The sequence below is a fragment of the Oncorhynchus gorbuscha genome, linkage group LG13 (assembly GCF_021184085.1).
Source record: "Oncorhynchus gorbuscha isolate QuinsamMale2020 ecotype Even-year linkage group LG13, OgorEven_v1.0, whole genome shotgun sequence".
Lineage (NCBI taxonomy): Eukaryota > Metazoa > Chordata > Actinopteri > Salmoniformes > Salmonidae > Oncorhynchus > Oncorhynchus gorbuscha.
This window is the reverse complement of record NC_060185.1, coordinates 56,178,685-56,205,955: the sequence shown is the minus strand read 5'-3', so window position 1 is coordinate 56,205,955 and position 27,271 is coordinate 56,178,685. Positions and strand designations below refer to the sequence as shown.

General features: G+C 49.2%; 1 protein-coding gene across 3 annotated transcripts in view; it reads left to right on the top strand.

The window, feature by feature from the left end:
* LOC123993189 (fibroblast growth factor receptor-like 1) overlaps positions 1–27,271 on the top strand; it is an 89,542-nt gene that overhangs the window by 11,487 nt on the left and 50,784 nt on the right. For all 3 annotated transcript variants that reach the window (XM_046295067.1, XM_046295066.1, XM_046295064.1), the window contains one exon: positions 18,307–18,579. In XM_046295067.1, the coding sequence (XP_046151023.1) occupies positions 18,307–18,579 (273 nt within the window). The remainder of the gene's footprint in view (positions 1–18,306; positions 18,580–27,271) is intronic.

Below are 27,271 nucleotides of genomic sequence, written 5' to 3'. Positions count from 1 at the left end.
GCCATGGCAGAACACTGACATTCCTGTCTTGCAGGAAATCACGCACAGAACGAGCAGTATGGCTGTCATGCTAGAGGGTCATGTCAGGATGAGCCTGCAGGAAGGGTACCACATGAGGGAGGAGGATGTCTTCCCTGTAACGCACAGCGTTGAGATTGCCTGCAATGACAACAAGCTCAGTCCAATGATGCTGTGACACACCTCCCCAGACCATGACGGACCCTCCACCTCCAAATCGATCCAGCTCCAGAGTACAGGCCTCGGTGTAACGCTCATTTCTTCGACGATAAACATGAATCCTACCATCATCCCTGGTGAGACAAAACCACGACTCGTCAGTGAAGAGCACTTTTTGCCGGTTCCTGTCTAGTCCAGCGACGGTGGGTTTGTGCCCATAGGCAATGTTGTTGCCAGTGATGTCTGGTGAGGACCTTCCTTACAACAGGCCTACAAGCCCTCTGTCCAGCCTCTCTCAGCCTATTGCGGACAGTCTGAGCACTGATGGAGGAATGTGTGTTCCTGGTGAAACTCGGGTAATTACATTTACATTTACATTTAAGTCATTTAGCAGACGCTCTTATCCAGAGCGACTTACAAATTGGTGCATTCACCTTATGACATCCAGTGGAACAGCCACTTTACAATAGTGCATCTACATATTTTAAGGGGGGAGGGGGTGAGAAGGATTACTTTATCCTATCCTAGGTATTCCTTAAAGAGGTGGGGTTTCAGGTGTCTCCGGAAGGTGGTGATTGACTCCGCTGTCCTGGCGTCGTGAGGGAGTTTGTTCCACCATTGGGGAGCCAGAGCAGCGAACAGTTTTGACTGGGCTGAGCGGGAACTGTACTTCCTCAGTGGTAGGGAGGCGAGCAGGCCAGAGGTGGATGAACGCAGTGCCCTTATTTGGGTGTAGGGCCTGATCAGAGCCTGGAGGTACTGAGGTGCCGTTCCCCTCACAGCTCCGTAGGCAAGCACCATGGTCTTGTAGCGGATGCGAGCTTCAACTGGAAGCCAGTGGAGAGAGCGGAGGAGCGGGGTGACGTGAGAGAACTTGGGAAGGTTGAACACTAGACGGGCTGCGGCGTTCTGGATGAGTTGTAGGGGTTTAATGGCACAGGCAGGGAGCCCAGCCAACAGCGAGTTGCAGTAATCCAGACGGGAGATGACAAGTGCCTGGATTAGGACCTGTGCCGCTTCCTGTGTGAGGCAGGGTCGTACTCTGCGGATGTTGTAGAGCATGAACCTACAGGAACGGGCCACCGCCTTGATGTTAGTTGAGAACGACAGGGTGTTGTCCAGGATTACGCCAAGGTTCTTAGCGCTCTGGGAGGAGGACACAATGGAGTTGTCAACCGTGATGGCGAGATCATGGAACGGGCAGTCCTTCCCCGGGAGGAAGAGCAGCTCCGTCTTGCCAAAGTTCAGCTTGAGGTGGTGATCCGTCATCCACACTGATATGTCTGCCAGACATGCAGAGATGCGATTCGCCACCTGGTCATCAGAAGGGGGAAAGGAGAAGATTAATTGTGTGTCGTCTGCATAGCAATGATAGGAGAGACCATGTGAGGTTATGACAGAGCCAAGTGACTTGGTGTATAGCGAGAATAGGAGAGGGCCTAGAACAGAGCCCTGGGGGACACCAGTGGTGAGAGCGCATGGTGAGGAGACAGATTCTCGCCACGCCACCTGGTAGGAGCGACCTGTCAGGTAGGACGCAATCCAAGCGTGGGCCACGCCGGAGATGCCCAACTCGGAGAGGGTGGAGAGGAGGATCTGATGGTTCACAGTATCGAAGGCAGCCGATAGGTCTAGAAGGATGAGAGCAGAGGAGAGAGAGTTAGCTTTAGCGGTGCGGAGCGCCTCCGTGATACAGAGAAGAGCAGTCTCAGTTGAATGACTAGTCTTGAAACCTGACTGATTTGGATCAAGAAGGTCATTCTGAGAGAGATAGCGGGAGAGCTGACCAAGGACGGCACGTTCAAGAGTTTTGGAGAGAAAAGAAAGAAGGGATACTGGTCTGTAGTTGTTGACATCGGAGGGATCGAGTGTAGGTTTTTTCAGAAGGGGTGCAACTCTCGCTCTCTTGAAGACGGAAGGGACGTAGCCAGCGGTCAGGGATAAGTTGATGAGCGAGGTGAGGTAAGGGAGAAGGTCTCCGGAAATGGTCTGGAGAAGAGAGGAGGGGATAGGGTCAAGCGGGCAGGTTGTTGGGCGGCCGGCCGTCACAAGACGCGAGATTTCATCTGGAGAGAGAGGGGAGAAAGAGGTCAGAGCACAGGGTAGGGCACTGTGAGCAGAACCAGCGGTGTCGTTTGACTTAGCAAACGAGGATCGGATGTCGTCGACCTTCTTTTCAAAATGGTTGACGAAGTCATCTGCAGAGAGGGAGGAGGGGGGGAGGGGGAGGAGGATTCAGGAGGGAGGAGAAGGTGGCAAAGAGCTTCCTAGGGTTAGAGGCAGATGCTTGGAATTTAGAGTGGTAGAAAGTGGCTTTAGCAGCAGAGACAGAGGAGGAAAATGTAGAGAGGAGGGAGTGAAAGGATGCCAGGTCCGCAGGGAGGCGAGTTTTCCTCCATTTCCGCTCGGCTGCCCGGAGCCCTGTTCTGTGAGCTCGCAATGAGTCGTCAAGCCACGGAGCGGGAGGGGAGGACCGAGCCGGCCTGGAAGATAGGGGACATAGAGAGTCAAAGGATGCAGAAAGGGAGGAGAGGAGGGTTGAGGAGGCAGAATCAGGAGATGATCAGAGATGATAGGATGGAAGAGGAGAGAGTAGCGGGGGAGAGAGAGCGAAGGTTGGGACGGCGCGATACCATCCGAGTAGGGGCAGTGTGGGAAGTGTTGGATGAGAGCGAGAGGGAAAAGGATACAAGGTAGTGGTCGGAGACTTGGAGGGGAGTTGCAATGAGGTTAGTGGAAAAACAGCATCTAGTAAAGATGAGGTCGAGCGTATTGCCTGCCTTGTGAGTAGGGGGGGAAGGTGAGAGGGTGAGGTCAAAAGAGGAGAGGAGTGGAAAGAAGGAGGCAGAGAGGAATGAGTCAAAGGTAGACGTGGGGAGGTTAAAGTCGCCCAGAACTGTGAGAGGTGAGCCGTCCTCAGGAAAGGAGCTTATCAAGGCATCAAGCTCATTGATGAACTCTCCGAGGGGACCTGGAGGGCGATAAATGATAAGGATGTTAAGCTTGAAAGGGCTGGTAACTGTGACAGCATGAAATTCAAAGGAGGCGATAGACAGATGGGTAAGGGGAGAAAGAGAGAATGACCACTTGGGAGAGATAAGGATCCCGATGCCACCACCCCGCTGACCAGAAGCTCTCGGGGTGTGCGAGAACACGTGGGCGGACGAAGAGAGAGCAGTAGGAGTAGCAGTGTTATCTGTGGTGATCCATGTTTCTGTCAGTGCCAAGAAGTCGAGGGACTGGAGGGAGGCATAGGCTGAGATGAACTCTGCCTTGTTGGCTGCAGATCGGCAGTTCCAGAGGCTACCGGAGACCTGGAACTCCACGTGGGTCGTGCGCGCTGGGACCACCAGATTAGGGTGGCAGCGGCCACGCGGTGTGGAGCGTTTGTATGGTCTGTGCAGAGAGGAGAGAACAGGGATAGACAGACACATAGTTGACAGGCTACAGAAGAGGCTACGCTAATGCAAGGAGATTGGAATGACAAGTGGACTACACGTCTCAAATGTTCAGAAAGTTAAGCTTACGTAGCAAGAATCTTATTGACTAAAATGATTAAAATGATACAGTACTGCTGAAGTAGGCTAGCTGGCAGTGGCTGCGTTGTTGACTTTGTAGGCTAGCTGGCAGTGGCTGCGTTGTTGACACTACACTAATCAAGTTGTTCCGTTGAGTGTAATAGTTTCTACAGTGCTGCTATTCGGGAACAATTCATTAATTGTTGCTGCCATCCTGTACCTGTCCCGCAGGTGTGATGTTCGGATATACCAATCCTGGGCAGGTGTTGTTACACATGGTCTGCCACTGTGAGGAAGATCAGCTGTCTTTCTTGTCTCCCTGTAGCGCTGTCTTGGGTGTCTCACAGTACGGACATTGCAATTTATTGCCCTTGCCACATCGGCAGTCCTCATAGCCTCCTTGCAGCATGCCCAAGGCACGTTCATGCAGATGAACAGGGACACTGGGCATCTTTCTTTTGGTGTTTTTCAGAGTCAGTAGAAAGTCTCTTTATTGTCCTAAGTTGTCATAACTGTGATCTTATTTGCCTACCGTCTGTAAGCTGTTAGTATCTTAGTCAGTTAAGAACAAATGCTTAATTACAATGACAGCCTACCGGGGAGCAGTGGGTTAACTGCCTTGTCCAAAGGCAGAACTACAGATCTTTACCTTGTCGGCTTGGGCATTCGATCCAGCAACCTTTCGGTTAAGAACTCAGAACATGAGAAACAAGATTCTCTGGTCTGATGAAACCAAGATTGAACTCTTGGTGGAATGGAGGAATGCTGGCACCATAACTACTATGAAGCATGGTACTGGCAGAGTCATGCCGTTGGGATGTTTTTCAGCGGCAGGGACTGGGAGACTAGTCAGGATTGAGGGAAAATGAACGCAGCAGAGTACAGAGAATCTTGAAAACCTGCTCTAGAGTGCTCAGGACCTCAGACTGCGTCGAAGCTTCACCTTCCAACAGGACAACAACCCTAAGCACACAGCCAAGACAACACAGGAATGGCTTCAGGACTTGTCTCTGAATGTCCTTGAGTGGCCCAGCCAGAGTCCAGACTGGAACCCAATCAAACATCTCTGGAAAGACTTGAAAATAGCTGTGCAGCGATGCTCCCCTCCAACCTGACAGAGCTTGAGAGGATCTGCAGAGAAGAATAGGAGAAACTCCACAAATAAAGGTGTGCCAAGTTTGTAGCATCCTACCGAATTAGACTCGAGGCTGTAATCGCTGCCAAAGGTGCTTCAAATAAGTACTGAGTAAAGGATCTGAATACTTATGTAAATGTGATATTTTATTTTTTTATACATTTGCTAAAATATCTGAACCTGTTTTCGCTTTGTCTTTATGGGGTATTGTGTTTAGATTGATGAGGAAAAAACGATTTAATCAATTTTAGAAAAAGACTGGCATAACAAAATGTGAAAAATGTCAAGGGGTCTGAATAGTTGTATTCTTTCCAAATACACTGTATGTAAACTTATTCTGCACAAACACCTGAAATACCAGAAATAATACTATATATGTGGAGCCATGTCATTGTGTTGAAAGCAGTACAGCCACTGATCATTTATAGCTTCCTGTTTTACATCCTTCATCAAAAGGGGGAAGGGGGGGCTGTGTTGGTGTGTGGGGAGCTCTGCTCAGAACATAGGCACAATACTACTGCTCTACATCCCATATGTTTTTGCATGCTAGGCCTAGGCTAGGGAGACAGACTAATTGGGTTATTTGTAGCCTACTCACAGCACAGTTACTCTTTGTGGCCCTGGTCCTGTGAAGTCCTGTTGCCCTATTAATTAATAGTTAGAGTCCGATGGTCAAGGTTGGTTGGGGTGGAATTAGTTTGTTCAGTTGCTTCCCAGCTCAGTAAAATTGAGAGGGGGATGGGCCGATACTCATGGAGGGTCATTTTTAGCTACCCCCTGTGAAATACTGTATAAAGCCCCTATAGTGGCAGTGTAATCATAGTTGTGGCCTTTAACACACTCTTCCTGCCACAGCTTTCCAGCTCCTCTCCCGCCTATACCCAGGTCACAGGCCTGGGAATTATCTGCACATTTTACGTAGTTTTTTAATCACTCCTTTCCTTTCGAGTACGTCTGGATAATTGTCATTCAGGCCCAAGTTTTCTTCGACTGGGTTCCAGTAAAATACTTAATAACCTTTTGGAAGAATGCTATCCATTAAACTCTACCTCAGGATATTGGCTTTTTGGTTGCTCTTTTAAAATGATTCTGAAACTGTTAATCTTTTTTTCACTGATTTTACAGTGCATGTTCCAGGTCTGATTGCAACATTTCTTTATTTTGCAATCTGTTTTGTTAACCCTAAAAAAGACAGGTGTGTTTGAAGATGAATAGAGATGAATAGATGTTGGACAAAACAAGAGGTAATTGTGGGGGCTGGATTACTTCCAGTTCTCCGTTAACTCACTGCCATTACTCAGAGCTAGGACAATGGAGTTGGTTTTGAGAAAGACCTCCTTGTGGTTCTTTTGACATGGCCAGGCTTTTTGTCCAATGAATCCCATGGACACATGGCGTCTTGTTTTCACAACCAGGCAGTCAGAACATTCTTACTCAGACAAATCAATAATGCATCAGTCAAACAGCGCACATCATGCCAGAAAGAAAATGGTGGAGTGGAGCCTCACAGGAGCACTGATGTTTAATTTTGCCTGCCTGAAACATGGACCTCAGACCTCGCCCCTTTTCTCAAAACAGCAAGTGGAACTTTAAGGATGGAATTTGCTGACTGGTCAGTGTGGCAACATGATCCGCTCAGTGCCCAACACTCGGCTTTCCCAGAACCCTGTGCTAACACGGAGTCCCTCCACCAGCCTCGAGCTGCAGGGTCGCTAAAGGGGGAAGGAGACGCAGGCTGGATTCATATGTCTTTTTCTCTCCCTCTATTCCTCTCTCTCCCTCTATCTCACCCACCCTCTCTTCCTCTGCTCTCTCTCTTATTTCTGCCATGTAACAAATGTCAAGAGATCAGAGAGGCACTGTAGTAACTACACCATGTGGGTTGATTGCAACTGATTATTATTCATCTATAATTCAGGAGGACCTCTGAAAAATTATTTTCAGATAAGTCACTTCAGTAAAGGTGTGAATGGTGATATTATGAAGAAAGTGTGGCTGTGATTTAAGTTCCCAGTGCTTAGTGTAAACGTATCCACCTCCCAGCCCCGGGCTAGTGTTAACTGTTATGCTTTACCAATTGGGAGCAATTTACCTATTGACAGCGGTTGAAATTACCTGTCTAAAGGAGAGACAGTGCGGTCTCTCTAAATGTGTAGTCATCACTCTGCCGGGTCACCCTAGGCTATGGGGAAGGAAGGAGTAAGAAGAGCGAGAGAATGAGGCTCTCAGGGGGTGTTTAGAAAGCTATGGGTGGAAAAAAGAGAGAATGTGTGTCTTGGTTTTCCAACCAGGTGACGATTGTGATGGGCCTTTCTGTTGGGAAACTAAATGTGCTGAAATGTATTGTCCCACCATCGTTTCCTAACCTTTATCTTTGCATTTGACCAGAGCCATGGGCCCTGGCCAAAAGTAGTACATTAAATAAGGTGCTATTTGGGATGGAGCCTGCTCTGATGGGAGGGAGAGCGAGACTAAAAAATAGTGCTTGTTGGCTGGCCATGTTCTGGTCTGTCTGAGATACAGTATGTTGCTGTTGGCTCTGCAAAGCCCATGGTGGCAACATGAGAAATCCCACCAGTCCCTCATTTCTCCCCTCCCTAGGGGAAGGTAAAGGTTAGAGACCCAATCATCATCTTTTCCTTTCGCCCCTCTGTCGTCTTTTCTCTGTTCACTTGGACCACTTCAGCAGACAGTCACAATGAATTTGGAGCTCAAGGAAGTGATGTCAGGCCCCTATATAGGGCCTTTACACCCACCTGGGATATTGATGCCTTATTAATACCTAAGGGTTGAAATGTTGTATCAATACAATCACCTGGGATCATGAACAGCAGTGTGCGGAATTGTATTTTTTTTATATTTCATGAGTTCACCCCTAAACCTGCAAAAAGTACCTGGATGTGTATATGTTCTTTAACTTTTTTAGATCAAGGACTGGGCCTTAAGGGCCAAGGAGTAACATAATTACAAATAATTGTAGACTGTAAGGTGACTGCAAGAAGCCCAAACAGAGATAACATTTGACTAAAACATTATCATTGAGTTGCACCTCCTTTTGCCCTCAGAACAGCCTCGATTCATCGGGGCATGGACTACAAGGTGTAGAAAGCGTTCCACATGGATGATGGCCCATGTTGACTCGAATGCTTGCCACAGTTGTCAAGTTGGCTGGATGTCCTTTGGGTGGTGGATCATTCGTTATACACACAGGAAACTGTTGAGCGTGAAAAACCCAGCAGCGTTTTAGTTCTTGGCAAACTGGTAAATGCCATGGGACCACGCAGCCATCATACCGCTCAGGAAGGAGCGCTTTGGTCCGAAAAGTGCAAATCAATCCCAGAACAACAGCAAAGGACCTTGTGAAGATGCTGGAGGAAACAGGTACAAAGAATCTGTATCCACAGTAAAACGATATCGACATAACCTAAAAGGCGGCTCAGCAAGGAAGAAGCCACTGCTCCAAAACCGCCATAAAAAAGCCGGACTACAGTTTGCAACTGCAAATGGGGACAAAGATCATACTTTTTGGAGAAATGTCCTCTGGTCTGATGAAACAAAAATATAACTGTTTGGCCATAATTACCATCATTATGTTTGGAGGAAAAAAGGGGCGGCTTGCAAACTGAAGAACACAATCCCAACCGTGAAGCATGGGGGTGGCAGCATCATGTTGTGTGGGTGCTTTGCTGCAGGAGGGACTGGTGCAGGTCACTAAATAGGTGGCATCATGAGGGAGGAAAATTATGTGGATTGTTTGAAGCAACATCTCAAGGCATCAGTCAGGAAGTTAAAAACTTGGTTGCAAATGGGTCTTCCAAATGGACAATGACCCCAAGCATACTTCCGAAGTTGTGGCAAAATGGCTTAAGGACAACAAAGTCAAGGTATTGGAGTGGCCATCACAAAGCCCTGACCTCAATCCTATAGAAAATGTGTGGGCAGAACTGAAAAAGCATGTACGAGCAAGGAGGCCTCCAAACCTGACTCAGTTATACCAGCTCTGTCAGGAGGAATGGGCCAAAATTCACCCAACTCATTGTAGGACGCTTGTGGAAGGCAACCCGAAACATTTGACCCAAGTTAAACAATTTAAAGGCAATGCTACCAAATACTACTTGAGTGTATGTAAACTTCTGACCTACTGGGAATGTGATGATAGACATAAAAGCTGAAATACATCATTCTCTTTACTATTATTCTGACATTTCACATTCTTAAAATAAAGTGGTGATCCTAACTGACCTAAGACAGGGAATTTTTTCTAGGATTAAATGTCAGGAATTGTTCAAAACTGAGTTTAAATGTATTTGGCTAAGGTGTATGTAAACTTCCGACTTCAACTGTAGATTCACCTGGTCAGTCTATGTCATGGAAAGAGCAGGTGTTCCTAATGTTTTTTACACTGCTTATATACTTTGGAACAGATTTCCAAAATAAATATTACTTGGAGCTGATTTGCTGGTGTTTCTGCAATGTTTTATGTCCAATATTGAAACATTGTTTTTTGTTCTGAACACTTGGGGGGCCAAATAAAATCACCAGGGGGCAAATTTGGCCCAGTGGACCGCCAGTTGGGGAACCCTGCTTGAGAGGGAGCGCAGTGTCATTGCCTAGGGAACCAGTGCTATTTTGAATCCCATGTCTATAGTCACCCAACAAAATCCAGGTTGTCAAATTGGCTATTGTAAAATTGAAAATTTCCCCTACTGCTCACTGATCTTTGAAAAGTGTGTTAATCTCATAAATGTATTGTTGTTTTAAACATTATATTTCAATCATGCAATTCATTCCAGTGTTGTGTTTTTATTAGTGATAACATATTGTAACCTATGGTAGGGGTAACTATGGTCTAGGAAGGTGTGGTAGGGATAACCTATGGTCTAGGACAGTGGTTCCCAACCTTTTTCGGTTACTGTACCACCAACTGAATTTTGCTTTACCCAGAGTACCTCTGATGTACCCCCTCATGTGCGTCTTACCAGTAACGCTATGGACGCATGCGTCTTCTCAAGTACTCCCATGGATAGGTCAAGTACCCCCAGGGTTCCTAGAACCCCTCGTTGGTAACCCCTGGTCTAGGATGATGTAGTAGGGTTGAACCTACAGTCTAGGTTGACGTGGTAGGGTTAATCTATGGTCTAGGATGGTGTGGTAGGCCTATCGGTTATCACCAGGCTCACCCTGACCTCCTCAAAGTGAAGACTCTGGCTCAGAGAACACATTAGCTCTAAGTCCTGCTTAATAATCAAAAGCATTCCACAGATCCCAACTCCCCTTCTCCAAGCCCTGACGCATGCCAGCAACAATATTGTGCATTGGACTCAGACCAAGGGTCCATTTTTGACTCACTGGCCAATAGACAGTGTATCTGCTGGGTAATTCTTCTTCCTCTTCCAGACTATGATCACAGCTCAGACTCACAAGGATACAAGGACAATCAGACCTCTTTGACAATGTTGACGTTGGTCAGCGGACATAGCCGAAAGGAATTATACTTTTTGTTTGTCATTAGTAGACATTCCAGACATGCGTGCCCCCTCCCTGCATACCGTAAGCCAGTATGCCATGAAAGGGAATAAAGAGAAATGGTAGTATGCAGCTTAAAGAGAGATCTATTGAGAGACAGAGGAAAACAGGAGGCTGCTGCCTCTTTAAGGTACTTTAGATCCCCAAGTGGAGCCAGCAGCAGCAGCTGTCATGCGGGTGAAAGAGGACCCAAAAGCGACTTGGCGAAAACAGAGTCTTTAATCCAGTAAAGTAAATACAAACAAAAAACACAACTTTCACTCGAAATGACGAGGACAAACTGGAGACTCGATCTTGAACAGCAGGTGAACAGCAGGTTGCCTCGGGAAGGCACTTGAACCAGACAGACTCAGACACCTGCTCACCACGCAGCATCTGAGGAAAACACGACACGACAGGGCGATACACAAACACAGCACGGTGAATTCTAGACAAGGAACCGACAGGACAGGAACGGAACACAAAGGAAGAAATAGGGACTCTAATCAGGGGAAAGGATCGGGAACAGGTGTGGGAAGACTAAATGATTGATTAGGGGAATAGGAACAGCTGGGAGCAGGAACGGAACGATAGAGAGAAGAGAGAGCGAGAGAGTGAGAGAGGGAGGGGGAGAGAGAGGGATAGAAAGAGGGAAAGAACCTAATAAGACCAGCAGAGGGAAACGAATAGAATGGGAAGCACAGGGACAAGACAAGATAATAAATGACAAAACATGACAGTACCCCCACTCACCGAGCGCCTCCTGGCGCACTCGAGGAGGAATCCTGGCGGCAACGGAGGAAATCATCAATGAGTGAACGGTCCAGCACGTCCCGAGACGGAACCCAACTCCTCTCCTCAGGACCGTAACCCTCCCAATCCACTAAGTATTGGTGACCCCGTCCCCGAGAACGCATGTCCATGATCTTATGTACCTTGTAAATAGGTGCGCTCTCGACAAGGACGGGAGGGGGGAGGGAAGACGAACGGGGGTGCGAAGAAAGGGCTTGACACAGGAGACATGGAAGACAGGATGGACGCGACGAAGATGTCGCGGAAGAAGCAGTCGCACAGCGACAGGATTGACGACCTGGGAGACACGGAACGGACCAATGAACCGCGGAGTCAACTTACGAGAAGCTGTCGTAAGAGGAAGGTTGCGAGTGGAAAGCCACACTCTCTGGCCGCAACAATACCTTGGACTCTTAATCCTGCGTTTATTGGCGGCTCTCACAGTCTGTGCCCTGTAACGGCAAAGTGCAGACCTCACCCTCCTCCAGGTGCGCTCACAACGTTGGACAAACGCTTGAGCGGAGGGAACGCTGGACTCGGCAAGCTGGGATGAGAACAGAGGAGGCTGGTAACCCAGACTACTCTGAAACGGAGATAACCCGGTAGCAGACGAAGGAAGCGAATTGTGAGCGTATTCTGCCCAGGGGAGCTGTTCTGCCCAAGACGCAGGGTTTCTGAAAGAAAGGCTGCGTAGTATGCGACCAATCGTCTGATTGGCCCTCTCTGCTTGACCGTTAGACTGGGGATGAAACCCGGAAGAGAGACTGACGGACGCACCAATCAAACGACAGAACTCCCTCCAAAACTGTGACGTGAATTGCGGGCCTCTGTCTGAAACGGCGTCTAACGGGAGGCCATGAATTCTGAATACATTCTCGATAATGATTTGTGCCGTCTCCTTAGCGGAAGGAAGTTTAGCGAGGGGAATGAAATGTGCCGCCTTAGAGAACCTATCGACAACCGTAAGAATCACAGTCTTCCCCGCAGACAAAGGCAGACCGGTAATGAAGTCTAGGGCGATGTGAGACCATGGTCGAGAAGGAATGGGGAGCGGTCTGAGACGACCGGCAGGAGGAGAGTTACCCGACTTAGTCTGCGCGCAGTCCGAACAAGCAGCCACGAAACGGCGCGTGTCACGCTCCTGAGTCGGCCACCAAAAGCGCTGGCGAATAGACGCAAGAGTGCCTCGAACACCGGGATGACCAGCTAACTTGGCAGAGTGAGCCCACTGAAGAACAGCCAGACGAGTGGAAACAGGAACGAAAAGGAGGTTACTAGGACAAGCGCGCGGCGACGCAGTGTGCGTGAGTGCTTGCTTAACCTGTCTTTCAATTCCCCAGACTGTTAACCCGACAACACGCCCATAAGGAAGAATCCCCTCGGGATCAGTAGAAGCCACAGAAGAACTAAACAGACGGGATAAGGCATCAGGCTTGGTGTTCTTGCTACCCGGACGGTAAGAAATCACAAACTCGAAACGAGCGAAAAACAACGCCCAACGAGCTTGACGGGCATTAAGTCGTTTGGCAGAACGGATGTACTCAAGGTTCTTATGGTCTGTCCAAACGACAAAAGGAACGGTCGCCCCCTCCAACCACTGTCGCCATTCGCCTAGGGCTAAGCGGATGGCGAGCAGTTCACGGTTACCCACATCATAGTTGCGCTCAGATGGCGACAGGCGATGAGAAAAATAAGCGCAAGGATGAACCTTATCGTCAGACTGGAAGCGCTGGGATAGAATGGCTCCCACGCCTACCTCTGAAGCGTCAACCTCGACAATGAATTGTCTAGTGACGTCAGGAGTAACGAGGATAGGAGCGGACGTAAAACGTTCTTTTAGAAGATCAAAAGCTCCCTGGGCGGAACCGGACCACTTAAAACACGTCTTGACAGAAGTAAGAGCTGTGAGAGGGGCAGCAACTTGACCGAAATTACGAATGAAACGCCGATAGAAATTAGCGAAACCTAAAAAGCGCTGCAACTCGACACGTGACCTTGGAACGGGCCAATCACTGACAGCTTGGACCTTAGCGGAATCCATCTGAATGCCTTCAGCGGAAATAACGGAACCGAGAAAAGTAACGGAGGAGACATGAAAAGAGCACTTCTCAGACTTTACGTAGAGACAATTCTCTAAAAGGCGCTGTAGAACACGTCGAACGTGCTGAACATGAATCTCGAGTGACGGAGAAAAAATCAGGATATCGTCAAGATAGACAAAAACAAAGATGTTCAGCATGTCTCTCAGAACATCATTAACTAATGCCTGAAAAACAGCTGGCGCATTGGCGAGACCAAACGGCAGAACCCGGTACTCAAAATGCCCTAACGGAGTGTTAAACGCCGTTTTCCACTCGTCCCCCTCTCTGATGCGCACGAGATGGTAAGCGTTACGAAGGTCCAACTTAGTAAAGCACCTGGCTCCCTGCAGAATCTCGAAGGCTGATGACATAAGGGGAAGCGGATAACGATTCTTAACCGTTATGTCATTCAGCCCTCGATAATCCACGCAGGGGCGCAGAGTACCGTCCTTCTTCTTAACAAAAAGAACCCCGCCCCGGCCGGAGAGGAAGAAGGCACTATGGTACCGGCGTCAAGAGACACAGACAAATAATCCTCGAGAGCCTTACGTTCGGGAGCCGACAGAGAGTATAGTCTACCCCGAGGAGGAGTGGTCCCCGGAAGGAGATCAATACTACAATCATACGACCGGTGAGGAGGAAGGGAGTTGGCTCGGGACCGACTGAAGACCGTGCGCAGATCATGATATTCCTCCGGCACTCCTGTCAAATCGCCAGGTTCCTCCTGAGAAGTAGGGACAGAAGAAACGGGAGGGATGGCAGACATTAAACACTTCACATGACAAGAAACGTTCCAGGATAGGATAGAATTACTAGACCAATTAATAGAAGGATTATGACATACTAGCCAGGGATGACCCAAAACAACAGGTGTAAACGGTGAACGAAAAATCAAAAAGAAATAGTCTCACTGTGGTTACCAGATACTGTGAGGGTTAAAGGTAGTGTCTCAAATCTGATACTGGGAAGATGACTACCATCTAAGGCGAACATGGGCGTAGGCTTCTCTAACTCTCTGAAAGGAATGTCATGTTTCCGAACCCATGCTTCGTCCATGAAACAACCCTCAGCCCCAGAGTCTATCAAGGCACTACATGTAGCACCCGAACCGGTCCAGCGTAGATGGACCGACAAAGTAGTACAGGATTTTGATGGAGAGACTTGAGTAGTTGCGCTCACCTGTAGCCCTCCGCTTACAGATGAGCTCTGGCTTTTACTGGACATGAATTAACAAAATGTCCAGCAACTCCGCAATAGAGGCACAGGCGGTTGGTGATCCTCCGTTCCCTCTCCTTAGTCGAGATGCGAATCCCTCCCAGCTGCATGGGCTCAGACCCTGAGCCAGAGGAGGGAGATGGTTGCGATGCGGAGCAGGGAAACACCGTTGATGCGAGCTCTCTTCCACGAGCCCGGTGACGAAGATCTACCCGTCGTTCTATGCGGATGGCGAGAGCAATCAAAGAGTCCACATCTGAAGGAACCTCCCGGGAGAGAATCTCATCCTTAACCACTGCGTGGAGTCCCTCCAGAAAACGAGCGAGCAGCGCCGGCTCGTTCCACTCACTAGAGGCAGCAAGAGTGCGAAACTCAATAGAATAATCCGTTATGGACCGTTCACCTTGGCATAAGGAAGCCAGGGCCCTAGAAGCCTCCCTACCAAAAACTGAACGGTCAAAAACCCGAATCATCTCCTCTTTAAAGTTCTGGAACTTGTTAGAGCAATCAGCCCTTGCCTCCCAGATAGCTGTGCCCCATTCTCGAGCCCGGCCAGTAAGGAGTGAAATGACGTAAGCAACCCGAGCTCTCTCTCTAGAGTATGTGTTGGGTTGGAGAGAGAACACAATCTCACACTGCGTGAGAAAGGAGCGGCACTCAGTGGGCTGCCCGGAGTAGCAAGGTGGGTTATTAACCCTAGGTTCTGGAGGCTCGGCAGGCCAGGAAGTAACAGGTGGCACGAGACGTAGACTCTGGAACTGTCCAGAGAGGTCGGAAACCTGAGCGGCCAGGTTCTCCACGGCATGGCGAGCAGCAGACAATTCCTGCTCGTGTCTGCCGAGCATGGCTCCTTGGATCTCGACGGCAGTGTAACGAGCGTCTGAAGTCGCTGGGTCCATTCCTTGGTCGGTTCCTTCTGTCATGCGGGTGAAAGAGGACCCAAAAGCGACTTGGCGAAAACAGAGTCTTTAATCCAGTAAAGTAAATACAAACAAAAAACACAACTTTCACTCGAAATGACGAGGACAAACTGGAGACTCGATCTTGAACAGCAGGTGAACAGCAGGTTGCCTCGGGAAGGCACTTGAACCAGACAGACTCAGACACCTGCTCACCACGCAGCATCTGAGGAAAACACGACACGACAGGGCGATACACAAACACAGCACGGTGAATTCTAGACAAGGAACCGACAGGACAGGAACGGAACACAAAGGAAGAAATAGGGACTCTAATCAGGGGAAAGGATCGGGAACAGGTGTGGGAAGACTAAATGATTGATTAGGGGAATAGGAACAGCTGGGAGCAGGAACGGAACGATAGAGAGAAGAGAGAGCGAGAGAGTGAGAGAGGGAGGGGGAGAGAGAGGGATAGAAAGAGGGAAAGAACCTAATAAGACCAGCAGAGGGAAACGAATAGAATGGGAAGCACAGGGACAAGACAAGATAATAAATGACAAAACATGACAGCAGCATAGGGTAATGCATTTAGGTTGAAATGGACAAAACAGATTGTGTTTTAAAAGGTCCAGCCTGCAATTTCCTCTCCGCACAATTCCCTCTGCTCCCCCTCTACAACTTTCTCTCACTCACTCACTCTCTATCTCTCTCTCTCACACACACACACACACACATTTACATAAACACATCCACGCAGATCCTAAACTCACAGACAATCTCATTGAATTGTTTTTTTGGTAGTTTCTGTGTCATTCCAACAGAGAGGTAACATTTTTTATTCCAGGGCCTCCCAAGTGGCCCAGCAGTCTAAGGCACTGCATCACAGTGATTGAGGCTTCACTACAGCCCCCGGTTCGATCCCAGGCTGTCACAGCCGGCCGTGACCGGGAGACCCATGAGGCGGCGCACAATTTACCCAGCGATTAGGGGAGTCCCTGGATTTCCTTGTCCCATTCTGCTCTAGCGACTCCTTGTGGTGGGCCGGGCGTCTGCAAGCTGACCTTCGTTCGCCAGTCGGACAGTGTCTCCTCTGACACATTTGTGCATCTGGCTTCCATGTTAAGCGAGCAGTGTGTCAAGAAGCAGTGCTGCTTGGCAGGGTCGTGTTTCGGCGGACACATGGCTCTCAACCTTCTTCTCTCCTGAGTCCGTAGGGGAGTTGCAGTGATGGGACAAGACTGTAACTACCAATTTGGATATCACGAAAAAGGGGTAAAAGTTTTTAAAAAATGTAAATGAAAAAAATAATTATCAAAAATATTCTAGAGCCAGTCCCTCCAACGTAAAGGAAAGCTCCTCAAAAATGTGTCTAATGTATGTTCAATTCGTCACTCTTGGCAAAAGAGGAGTGAAAAGCAGGGTTGTGCTTCTGTGATCTCTGGGATGTGTGGTGATGTGGTATGGTTTTGTTGGGCCCCAGAGCCTCTCAGTATGAGCAACTCAATGGCTGCAATGAATTCCTGACTGTGACTAATTTATTTTCACACTTTCAAACTCCATGCGTCAAAATGGCGGTTCTCGTGCTCTCCTGTGAAAACAGTGGAGCGCTATCATCTTGGCAAGACTGGTAGTGCCCCCTCTAAACATATTCCAGAATTCTCTCTAGGATTATTCACGCATGATACCCATTTCTGTGACATGATTGTCTGAAACAGATTAGAGGATGAATGGACATGATAGGAAGGTGACAGTCAAAGCTGAACAAACATTGTATTGCTTGAGATTTTTTTTATTTTCGCATATGTTTCTCATCAAAGGCCTCATTGGACTGCATTTCATGCCAGTCATATGAAACAAATCTGGAATTAGCTTTACGCTAATGGGCATTAGCATGACTCACAGCATGGTAGAGAGAGGGAGCTCTGGCAAGTGTTACTCTGGGGGGTTAACCCAGGAAGAATCAAATAACCACGGAGCACATTGTAGTGATACTGGCACACGCGCACACACAAACACAAACACAAACACAAACAGAGTAGTAAGACCAGCACACAAACAACCCAAATGAGATCCACCCAGACACAGCACGGTAGGTGAGGAGGGCAAAGTGGCCAGCTGACAAGGTACGGTGGTTACCATTTCCCCACAGACATAAACAGTGACTATATCAATTTCCTGCCTCCAGACTCCGACGGGTGAGCCATGCAGTGTTTAGACTGGAGAAGCCATCACTGAAGCCTCTCTCCACACATCGGCACAGCTAGCTCTATGGATGGCTAACACTAACCACATTAAACACGAGTTGTCCTGTAGTCAAATACTTAGTGTTAGCATTTTTCTTAGATTTATTTCACTTTGGCTATTAAAAAGGTTGACTTTGGATGGTACGAGGGCTCAAGATGTGTGAGTTACGAGGCAGTAAAGGCTTGTTAGCCTCTGGTGCCCAGGGACTGAACTCTGTGTAAATGTTACTGTGTATGAGCATGATGTGATTTATGCAGAAAGATGAGCTAGGATTCAGACATGCTGCTCACATGGATCTGTTTTAGACTGCTGGGATCCATAACCAGTATCACATTTATTTAAGAGGAGAGAATGGAGATGAAAGAAGACGAATCCTTTGTCTTTTCTTTCTGTCTGTCTGCCTTTCTCCCACTCTCCTATGCATACTCTCCTTTTTTTAAATCACCCCCTCAAATTCCCCCTCTCCGCTCCACCTTTCATTTAATCTTAACATCTCCTCACAGACACACTGTTTTTCTAATCCTCAAATCAGGACACACCAGCTTCTGTTTAAGGTTGATGTTTTCATGGCTGGAACTTGATCTCAGTTCAGATTATAGTCGTTACCAGGCTCTGCTTTGTTATGTTCTGCATGGCAGCCAATCTCTGCCTGACGTATGACACTAGCTACATATTACTGATTGATTCAGTTTTCTGTATGTCCCATTGTAACACTCTTACGTCTCCCTCTCCTGTCCCAGGGCCTCCCCGCGTGGCAGAGAAGATCGCCCACCGGCAGACGGTGCGGATCGGGCGCACCATGAAGCTGCAGTGTCCAGTGGAGGGCGACCCGCCACCCCTCATCATGTGGACCAAGGACGGTCGCAACATCCACAGCGGCTGGATGCGCTTCCGGGTGCTGCAGCAGGCACTGCGCATAAAAGATGTGGAGGGCGAGGACTCAGGCACCTTCATCTGCAAGGCCACCAATGGCTTTGGCAGCGTCAACATCAACTACACCCTCATCGTCATCGGTGAGTCCCCTCCCCATCCACCTTGCCTGATCTCAGATATGCTGTCTTGGGGTGTGACAATGACCATAGGAGTGGGCAAGACAGAGTGAACCGATCTAAGACCAGGCTTCCATCCACTACCACACAGTCCAGTATCTCCTCCTCTCCCTGGATGGGAGCAAAGTGGCTCTAATATGTGTATGATTACACATGTCTGCTCTGCCATTGGTTAGTGGTTATAGTCATATCATGCTCATCAGTGGAATGGCTCCTCTTCCACATTCATGCTGTTGGAGAATCACCACCACCGTGACACCAGGCTAAGAAACGAGTGAACTTGACTTGAACAATAAGACACACAAATACCCCTACATCTCTCCTCCTGTATTGTTCTCTGTGAACAGACAGGTCTAAAGAAACATGATAGGAAGAAAATGTAGTCTTTTCTAGAAGAGAATAGCATACTGTGGCAGCCTAGGGGAGTCAGAGGTGAAATTCACAATAAAATAAGACATGCGGAGACCGCTTTGCGGTGCTTAAACCAAAGTTACGGGGAGGGGCAGCAATCATGGCAAACTGGAGAACAAACCGTTGATAATACCCCACCAACACAAGAAAGGTTTTTACCTGCTTCTTTGTGGTGGGCTAAGGCCAGGTTGAAAGAGCCTCCACCTTAGGGATGAGTACTAAGACCAGTTCTCTTGGAGTGAATTCGAGGAGACGGGGCCCCCCCTGTTGTAGACCCGGGCTTGGGCCTGCTGAGCCTGGAGCATGTGTTCCCGCATCAGAGGCTAGACTCTCGCCATGTAGTGGCGCATCTCCTCTGCTTATTCAGTAACTGACTGGTGAGGGCAAAGTTGTTGCTCCCAGGCATCTTTTGCCAGGTCCAGCATGCCTGGGGCCCGTCTGCCGTATAGGAGTTCGAAGGATGAGAATCCTATGGATGCCTGTGGGACCTCTCTGATGGAAAACAGAACAAAGAGTATTAGTTGGTCCCAATGGGCTTTCCTTAACACGAGCCCATCGGTTTGGCTCACCTTTAACATCCCATGCATTTCATTTCATTACCCGGGACATGAAGCACGATCCTTTATCGGTCAGGACTTCTTCTGCAATCCCCACCCGACTGAAGAGAAGGAACAGTTCCCGTGCCATGGCATGGGCGCTGGTGGCACGTAGTGGGATGGCCTCAGGATGGCGGGTGGCGTAGTCCATGATTACCAAGATGTACCTATGTCCTCGATTGGACATGGGCAGAGGTCCCACTATGTCCATGGCTATCCTCTGAAAAGGGATCTTGATCATTGGTAAAGGGATTTTGATAGGTTACCTTTTGGGGCTGTTTTCTGGCATTCGCACACTGTCAGCAGTAATCCTGGGCAGCCCTCTTCACTCCGGGCCAGTGGAACCAAGCCAGAAACCGATCATAGGTTTGTGCTCCAAGCAAACGTGAGTGTGCTAGGTATAGGACTTTGGAGATGTAAAATTTGGGCACTACCATTTAGTCTCCCACTTTCACAACCTGATCACATAAATTATTTTTGACAGCAAAATTGGGAAAGGCACATTCACTCACCCCATCTACTGGTTTTCCACCGACAACTCTCATCCTCGCCTGCTGCAGGTTGGGATTGGTGAGTTGGGTAGTGCCAAACTGTCCCGGGGAGGTTCCCTTTCCCTCCTCCGCAAAGGGAAACTCTGAAAACATTTTGCCAGGGTAGTTCTCCTCCCCGGGTTTCTCTTTATCTCGGTCGGTGCTGGGGAGAGCCGAGGTGGGATTGGCTGGGGCCTCCACAGAGTCTGAGGAGATGGGTGGGGAAGCAGCAGCACAGGCTGGTATGACGCTTCTACATCGGGGAACCATTCTCCTTTTCCCCAAGCTGTTCTCCTAGGGGCTGTAACCCCTCTGCGCCAGAATCTCTGGAAAATTGGGCCTAGCCCAGTAGGACATCTACTTGGATTTTCTTTACTACCCCAGCTACAATCACAAAGCTACCTTGAGGGGTTTGCACCTTCCTCGTGGCAGGTGGGGTAACTTTTCATACTTTTCCATGCATACAAGCCACTGTTATGGGCAGCCCTAAGGGGTCAGCAGCAAATTGAGGCTTGATGAGAGTGACCATACTACCTGTGTCCAAGAAGGTGGCCTTATCCTGAATGCCTATTTTGACAGGGATCTGGGGGCTGCAGTGGCTTTGTGGGCCCAGTAGATTGTGAGGTAGTCACACCTTCTGGTGGTCTTCTCTACGGGACTGGCCATGGCAGGGACTCATTGTTTTCCGGGCAGCTCCAGGCCAGGTGTGACACCTTTTCTGGTCCCCGCTAACTAGCGGTCGCTGCCTCGGGGTGATCTGCGTTCAGTAATAGGAGTCAGTCTTGAAGTGGGGTTCAAGGGTGCGTTCTGAGCCCTCTCCTGTACTCCCTGTTCACCCACGACTGCGTGGCCACGCACGCCTCCAACTCAATCATCAAGTTTGCGGACGACACAACAGTGGTAGGCTTGATTACCAACAACGACGAGACGGCCTACAGGGAGGAGGTGAGGGCCCTCGGAGTGTGGTGTCAGGAAAATAACCTCACACTCAACGTCAACAAAACTAAGGAGATGATTGTGGACTTCAGGAAACAGCAGAGGGAACACCCCCCTATCCACATCGATGGAACAGTAGTGGAGAGGGTAGCTAGTTTTAAGTTCCTCAGCATACACATCACAGACAAACTGAATTGGTCCACTCACACTGACAGCGTCGTGAAGAAGGCGCAGCAGCGCCTATTCAACCTCAGGAGGCTGAAGAAATTCGGCTTGTCACCAAAAGCACTCACAAACTTCTACAGATGCACAATCGAGAGCATCCTGGCGGGCTGTATCACCGCCTGGTACGGCAACTGCTCCGCCCTCAACCGTAAGGCTCTCCAGAGGGTAGTGAGGACTGCACAACGCATCACCGGGGGCAAACTACCTGCCCTCCAGGACACCTACACCACCCGTTGTTACAGGAAGGCCATAAAGATCATCAAGGACATCAACCACCCGAACCACTGCCTGTTCACCCCGCTATCATCCAGAAGGCGAGGTCAGTACAGGTGCATCAAAGCTGGGACCGAGAGACTGAAAAACAGCTTCTATCTCAAGGCCATCAGACTGTTAAACAGCCACCACTAACACTGAGTGGCTGCTGCCAACACACTGTCATTGACACTGACCCAACTCCAGCCATTTTAATAATGGGAATTGATGGGAAATGATGTAAATATATCACTAGCCACTTTAAACAATGCTACCTTATATAATGTTACTTACCCTACATTATTCATCTCATATGCATATGTATATACTGTACTCTACATCATCGACTGCATCCTTATGTAACACATGTATCACTAGCCACTTTAACTATGCCACTTTGTTTACTTTGTCTACACACTCATCTCATATGTATATACTGTACTCGATACCATCTACTGTATGCTGCTCTGTACCATCACTCATTCATATATCCTTATGTACATGTTCCTTATCCCCTTACACTGTGTATAAGACAGTAGTTTTGGAATTGTTAGTTAGATTACTTGTTGGTTATCACTGCATTGTCGGAACTAGAAGCACAAGCATTTCGCTACACTCGCATTAACATCTGCTAACCATGTGTATGTGACAAATAAAATTTGATTTGATTTGAAATAGGCGTCTCCCTAGTTGGTTCAGCCTTGACTTCAGGCCTACTGCTTCGCAACATCTCTAAAGTAACTTGGTGATTTTAGAATAAAGCGACCAGGACGTCAACGGGGGGTTGCTCTGGGCAGCATGGCGCTTTGCGTCAGTGGGGAGGCCCCAGATACATTGGTCCATTACCAGTCAATCTATTGCTGATGGCCCATCCCCTGTGGTAAGCCAACTTTTAGTTAGTCTAACCAGCTTGGATATTTAAGGTCTTACCGGGGCATGGACATCATAGGCCCAGGAGTAGAAGCGATGGGCCCAGGTTGGTAAGTTGTGCCCATAATGGGCCAAGAGGGCAGTTTTTAGAGCAGCGTAGTTGTTGAAGTCCGCCAGTGCCAAGTCCCTCCAGGCCCTCTGGGCTTCTCCAGTCAGACAGGGGCCACTTTGCCAGCCCAGTCCTCCTTGAGCCATCGCGCTCTCTCTGCATTGCACTCAAATACCAATGTCATTTTCAGAAATTAGCTTGGTGAGGATATTGTCTGGTTCCATCATTTGGTCCGGCTGTACCACTCCTTGGCTAAGCTGTGTAACTGCCTCCTGAAGGCCAGCTGAGTTACAGCATCTTCCATGATGACCATCTGCTTCTTATTTTATTGGTAGTTCAGAGCATGGAAGGGTTGTGCCCACATTCTCCACCAACTGTGGCAGCCCAGGGGAATCAGAGGTGAAATTCACAATAAAATAAGACAGCGGGAGACCTTTTTGCGGTGCTCAAATCAGAGTTGCTCTTTAATAAAGGTTGGGGGGAATAGGGAGGGGAGAAATGCAATTAAAAGGTAACAGGTGGGTCACTCTGTGTCCGGCGTTGCGGCACCTTGGACCGCCTGTGTTAATGAACAAAAAAGAGAGCGAGAGCAATGAGTCCGGGGTTTCAATCATTGATATCAACTTGTGCCAACTCAGCTGGTGCAAGCCCAAAGCCTCCTGAGATTGCATCATCTATACTTCTGTTGGGGTGGTATGCAAATTGGAGTGGGTCTAGGGTTTCTGGGATAATGGTGTTGATGTGGGTCATGCCCAAACTTTCAAATGATGCGACTCTAATGATGATTTTTTTAAATTGAAAGGTATGAGCTCTGCTTTGTTTTTGTGCAGGCTGTACACTCTTCCATCAGTCTCTCATTCACAATTTGACAAGCACTTGCTAATGCCTCCAATTTCCCAGCGGCATCCCCATTGTGTGGCCGTAATGCACCCTAAAAGAAATGCATGCCTTATGTGGCCAGTGGCCTATGTGCCCCTGGCCTGGAGTGCTGCATTGTGCCCTTCTCCCTGAGTGCTTCCTGCTCCGAAGCACCTCACTCACATGGCTCAGACACATCAGGGACGCAACTGTGTGTGTCCTTATGTAATTCCAAGGTACATATTGAAGATATTGGAAGAACTGTCCACATTTACTTTTCGTCAGCCAACAAGATCAGTATGCCTAATGAACAGCAAAAGCACTAACCTATGTCAATCAACAGTTGTGGCCAAAAGTTGAGAATGACACAAATATACATTTTCACAAAGTCTGCTGCCTCAGTTTGTATGATGGCAATTTGCATATACTTCATATAAAGAGTGATCAGATGAATTGCAATTAATTGCAAAGTCCCTCTTTGCCATGCAAATGAACTGAATCCCCCCAAAACATTTCCACTGCATTTCAGCCCTGCCACAAAAGGACCCGCTGACATCATGTCAGTGATTCTGTATTGGACAAGGCTGGAGATCACTCTGTAATGCTGATTGAGTTCAGATAACAGACTGGATGCTTCAAAAGGAGGGTGGTGCTTGGAATCATTGTTCTTCCTCTGTCGACCATGGTTACCTGCAAGGAAGCACGTGCTGTCTTCATTGCTTTACGCAAAAAGGGCTTACATTTACATTTACATTTAAGTCATTTAGCAGACGCTCTTATCCAGAGCGACTTACAAATTGGTGCATTCACCTTATGACATCCAGTGGGACAGTCACTTAACAATAGTGCATCTAAAACTTAGGGGGGTAGGGTGAGAGGGATTACTTAACCTATCCTAGGTATTCCTTAAAGAGGTGGGGTTTCAGGTGTCTCCGGAAGGTGGTGATTGACTCCGCTGTCCTGGCGTCGTGAGGGAGTTTGTTCCACCATTGGGGGGCCAGGGCAGCGAACAGTTTTGACTGGGCTGAGCGGGAGCTGTACTTCCTCAGTGGTAGGGAGGCGAGCAGGCCAGAGGTGGATGAACGCAGTGCCCTTGTTTGGGTGTAGGGCCTGATCAGAGCCTGGAGGTACTGAGGTGCCGTTCCCCTCACAGCTCCGTAGGCAAGCACCATGGTCTTGTAGCGGATGCGAGCTTCAACTGGAAGCCAGTGGAGAGAACGGAGGAGCGGGGTGACGTGAGAGAACTTGGGAAGGTTGAACACCAGACGGGCTGCGGCGTTCTGGATGAGTTGAAGGGGTTTAATGGCACAGGCGGGGAGCCCAGCCAACAGCGAGTTGCAGTAATCCAGACGGGAGATGACAAGTGCCTGGATTAGGACCTGTGCCGCTTCCTGTGTGAGGCAGGGTCGTACTCTGCGGATGTTGTAGAGCATGAACCTACAGGAACGGGCCACCGCCTTGATGTTAGTTGAGAACGACAGGGTGTTGTCCAGGATCACGCCAAGGTTCTTGGCGCTCTGGGAGGAGGACACAATGGAGTTGTCAACCGTGATGGCGAGATCATGGAACGGGCAGTCCTTCCCCTCCCGGGAGGAAGAGCAGCTCCGTCTTGCCGAGGTTCAGCTTGAGGTGGTGATCCGTCATCCACACTGATATGTCTGCCAGACATGCAGAGATGCGATTCGCCACCTGGTCATCAGAAGGGGGAAAGGAGAAGATTAATTGTGTGTCGTCTGCATAGCAATGATAAGAGAGACCATGTGAGGTTATGACAGAGCCAAGTGACTTGGTGTATAGCGAGAATAGGAGAGGGCCAAGAACAGAGCCCTGGGGGACACCAGTGGTGAGAGCGCGTGGTGAGGAGACAGATTCTCGCCACGCCACCTGGTAGGAGCGACCTGTCAGGTAGGACGCAATCCAAGCGTGGGCCGCGCCGGAGATGCCCAACTCGGAGAGGGTGGAGAGGAGGATCTGATGGTTCACAGTATCGAAGGCAGCCGATAGATCTAGAAGGATGAGAGCAGAGGAGAGAGAGTTAGCTTTAGCAGTGCGGAGCGCCTCCGTGATACAGAGGAGAGCAGTCTCAGTTGAATGACTAGTCTTGAAACCTGACTGATTTGGATCAAGAAGGTCATTCAGAGAGAGATAGCGGGAGAGCTGGCCAAGGACGGCACGTTCAAGAGTTTTGGAGAGAAAAGAAAGAAGGGATACTGGTCTGTAATTGTTGACATCGGAGGGATCGAGTGTAGGTTTTTTCAGAAGGGGTGCAACTCTCGCTCTCTTGAAGACGGAAGGGACGTAGCCAACGGTCAGGGATGAGTTGATGAGCGAGGTGAGGTAAGGGAGAAGGTCTCCGGAAATGGTCTGGAGAAGAGAGGAGGGGATAGGGTCAAGCGGGCAGGTTGTTGGGCGGCCGGCCGTCACAAGACGCGAGATTTCATCTGGAGAGAGAGGGAGAAAGAGGTCAGAGCACAGGGTAGGGCAGTGTGAGCAGAACCAGCGGCGTCGTTTGACTTAGCAAACGAGGATCGGATGTCGTCGACCTTCTTTTCAAAATGGTTGACGAAGTCATCTGCAGAGAGGGAGGAGGGGGGAGGGGGCGGAGGATTCAGGAGGGAGGAGAAGGTGGCAAAGAGCTTCCTAGGGTTAGAGGCAGATGCTTGGAATTTAGCGTGGTAGAAAGTGGCTTTAGCAGCAGAGACAGAGGAGGAAAATGTAGAGAGGAGGGAGTGAAAGGATGCCAGGTCCGCAGGGAGGCGAGTTTTCCTCCATTTCCGCTCGGCTGCCCGGAGCCCTGTTCTGTGAGCTCGCAATGAGTCATCGAGCCACGGAGCGGGAGGGGAGGACCGAGCCGGCCTGGAGGATAGGGGACATAGAGAGTCAAGGGATGCAGAGAGGGAGGAGAGGAGGGTTGAGGAGGCAGAATCAGGAGATAGGTGGGAGAAGGTTTGAGCGGAGGGAAGAGATGATAGGATGGAAGAGGAGAGAGTAGCGGGGGAGAGAGAGCGAAGGTTGGGACGGCGCGATACCATCCGAGTAGGGGCAGTGTGGGAGGTGTTGGATGAGAGCGAGAGGGAAAAGGATACAAGGCAGTGGTCGGAGACTTGGAGGGGAGTTGCAATGAGGTTAGTGGAAGAACAGCATCTAGTAAAGATGAGGTCGAGCGTATTGCCTGCCTTGTGAGTAGGGGGAAGGTGAGAGGGTGAGGTCAAAAGAGGAGAGGAGTGGAAAGAAGGAGGCAGAGAGGAAAGAGTCAAAGGTAGACGTGGGGAGGTTAAAGTCGCCCAGAACTGTGAGAGGTGAGCCGTCCTCAGGAAAGGAGCTTATCAAGGCATCAAGCTCATTGATGAACTCTCCGAGGAAACCTGGAGGGCGATAAATGATAAGGATGTTAAGCTTGAAAGGGCTAGTAACTGTGACAGCATGGAATTCAAAGGAGGCGATAGACAGATGGGTAAGGGGAGAAAGAGAGAATGACCACTTGGGAGAGATGAGGATCCCGGTGCCACCACCCCTCTGACCAGACGCTCTCGGGGTGTGCGAGAACACGTGGGCGGACGAAGAGAGAGCAGTAGGAGTAGCAGTGTTGTCTGTGGTGATCCATGTTTCCGTCAGTGCCAAGAAGTCGAGGGACTGGAGGGAGGCATAGGCTGAGATGAACTCTGCCTTGTTGACCGCAGATTGGCAGTTCCAGAGGCTACCGGAGACCTGGAACTCCACGTGGGTCGTGCGCGCTGGGACCACCAGAGTAGGGTGGCCGCGGCCACGCGGTGAGGAGCGTTTGTATGGTCTGTGCAGAGAGGAGAGAACAGGGATAAACAGACACATAGTTGACAGGCTACAGAAGAGGCTACGCTAATGCAAAGGAG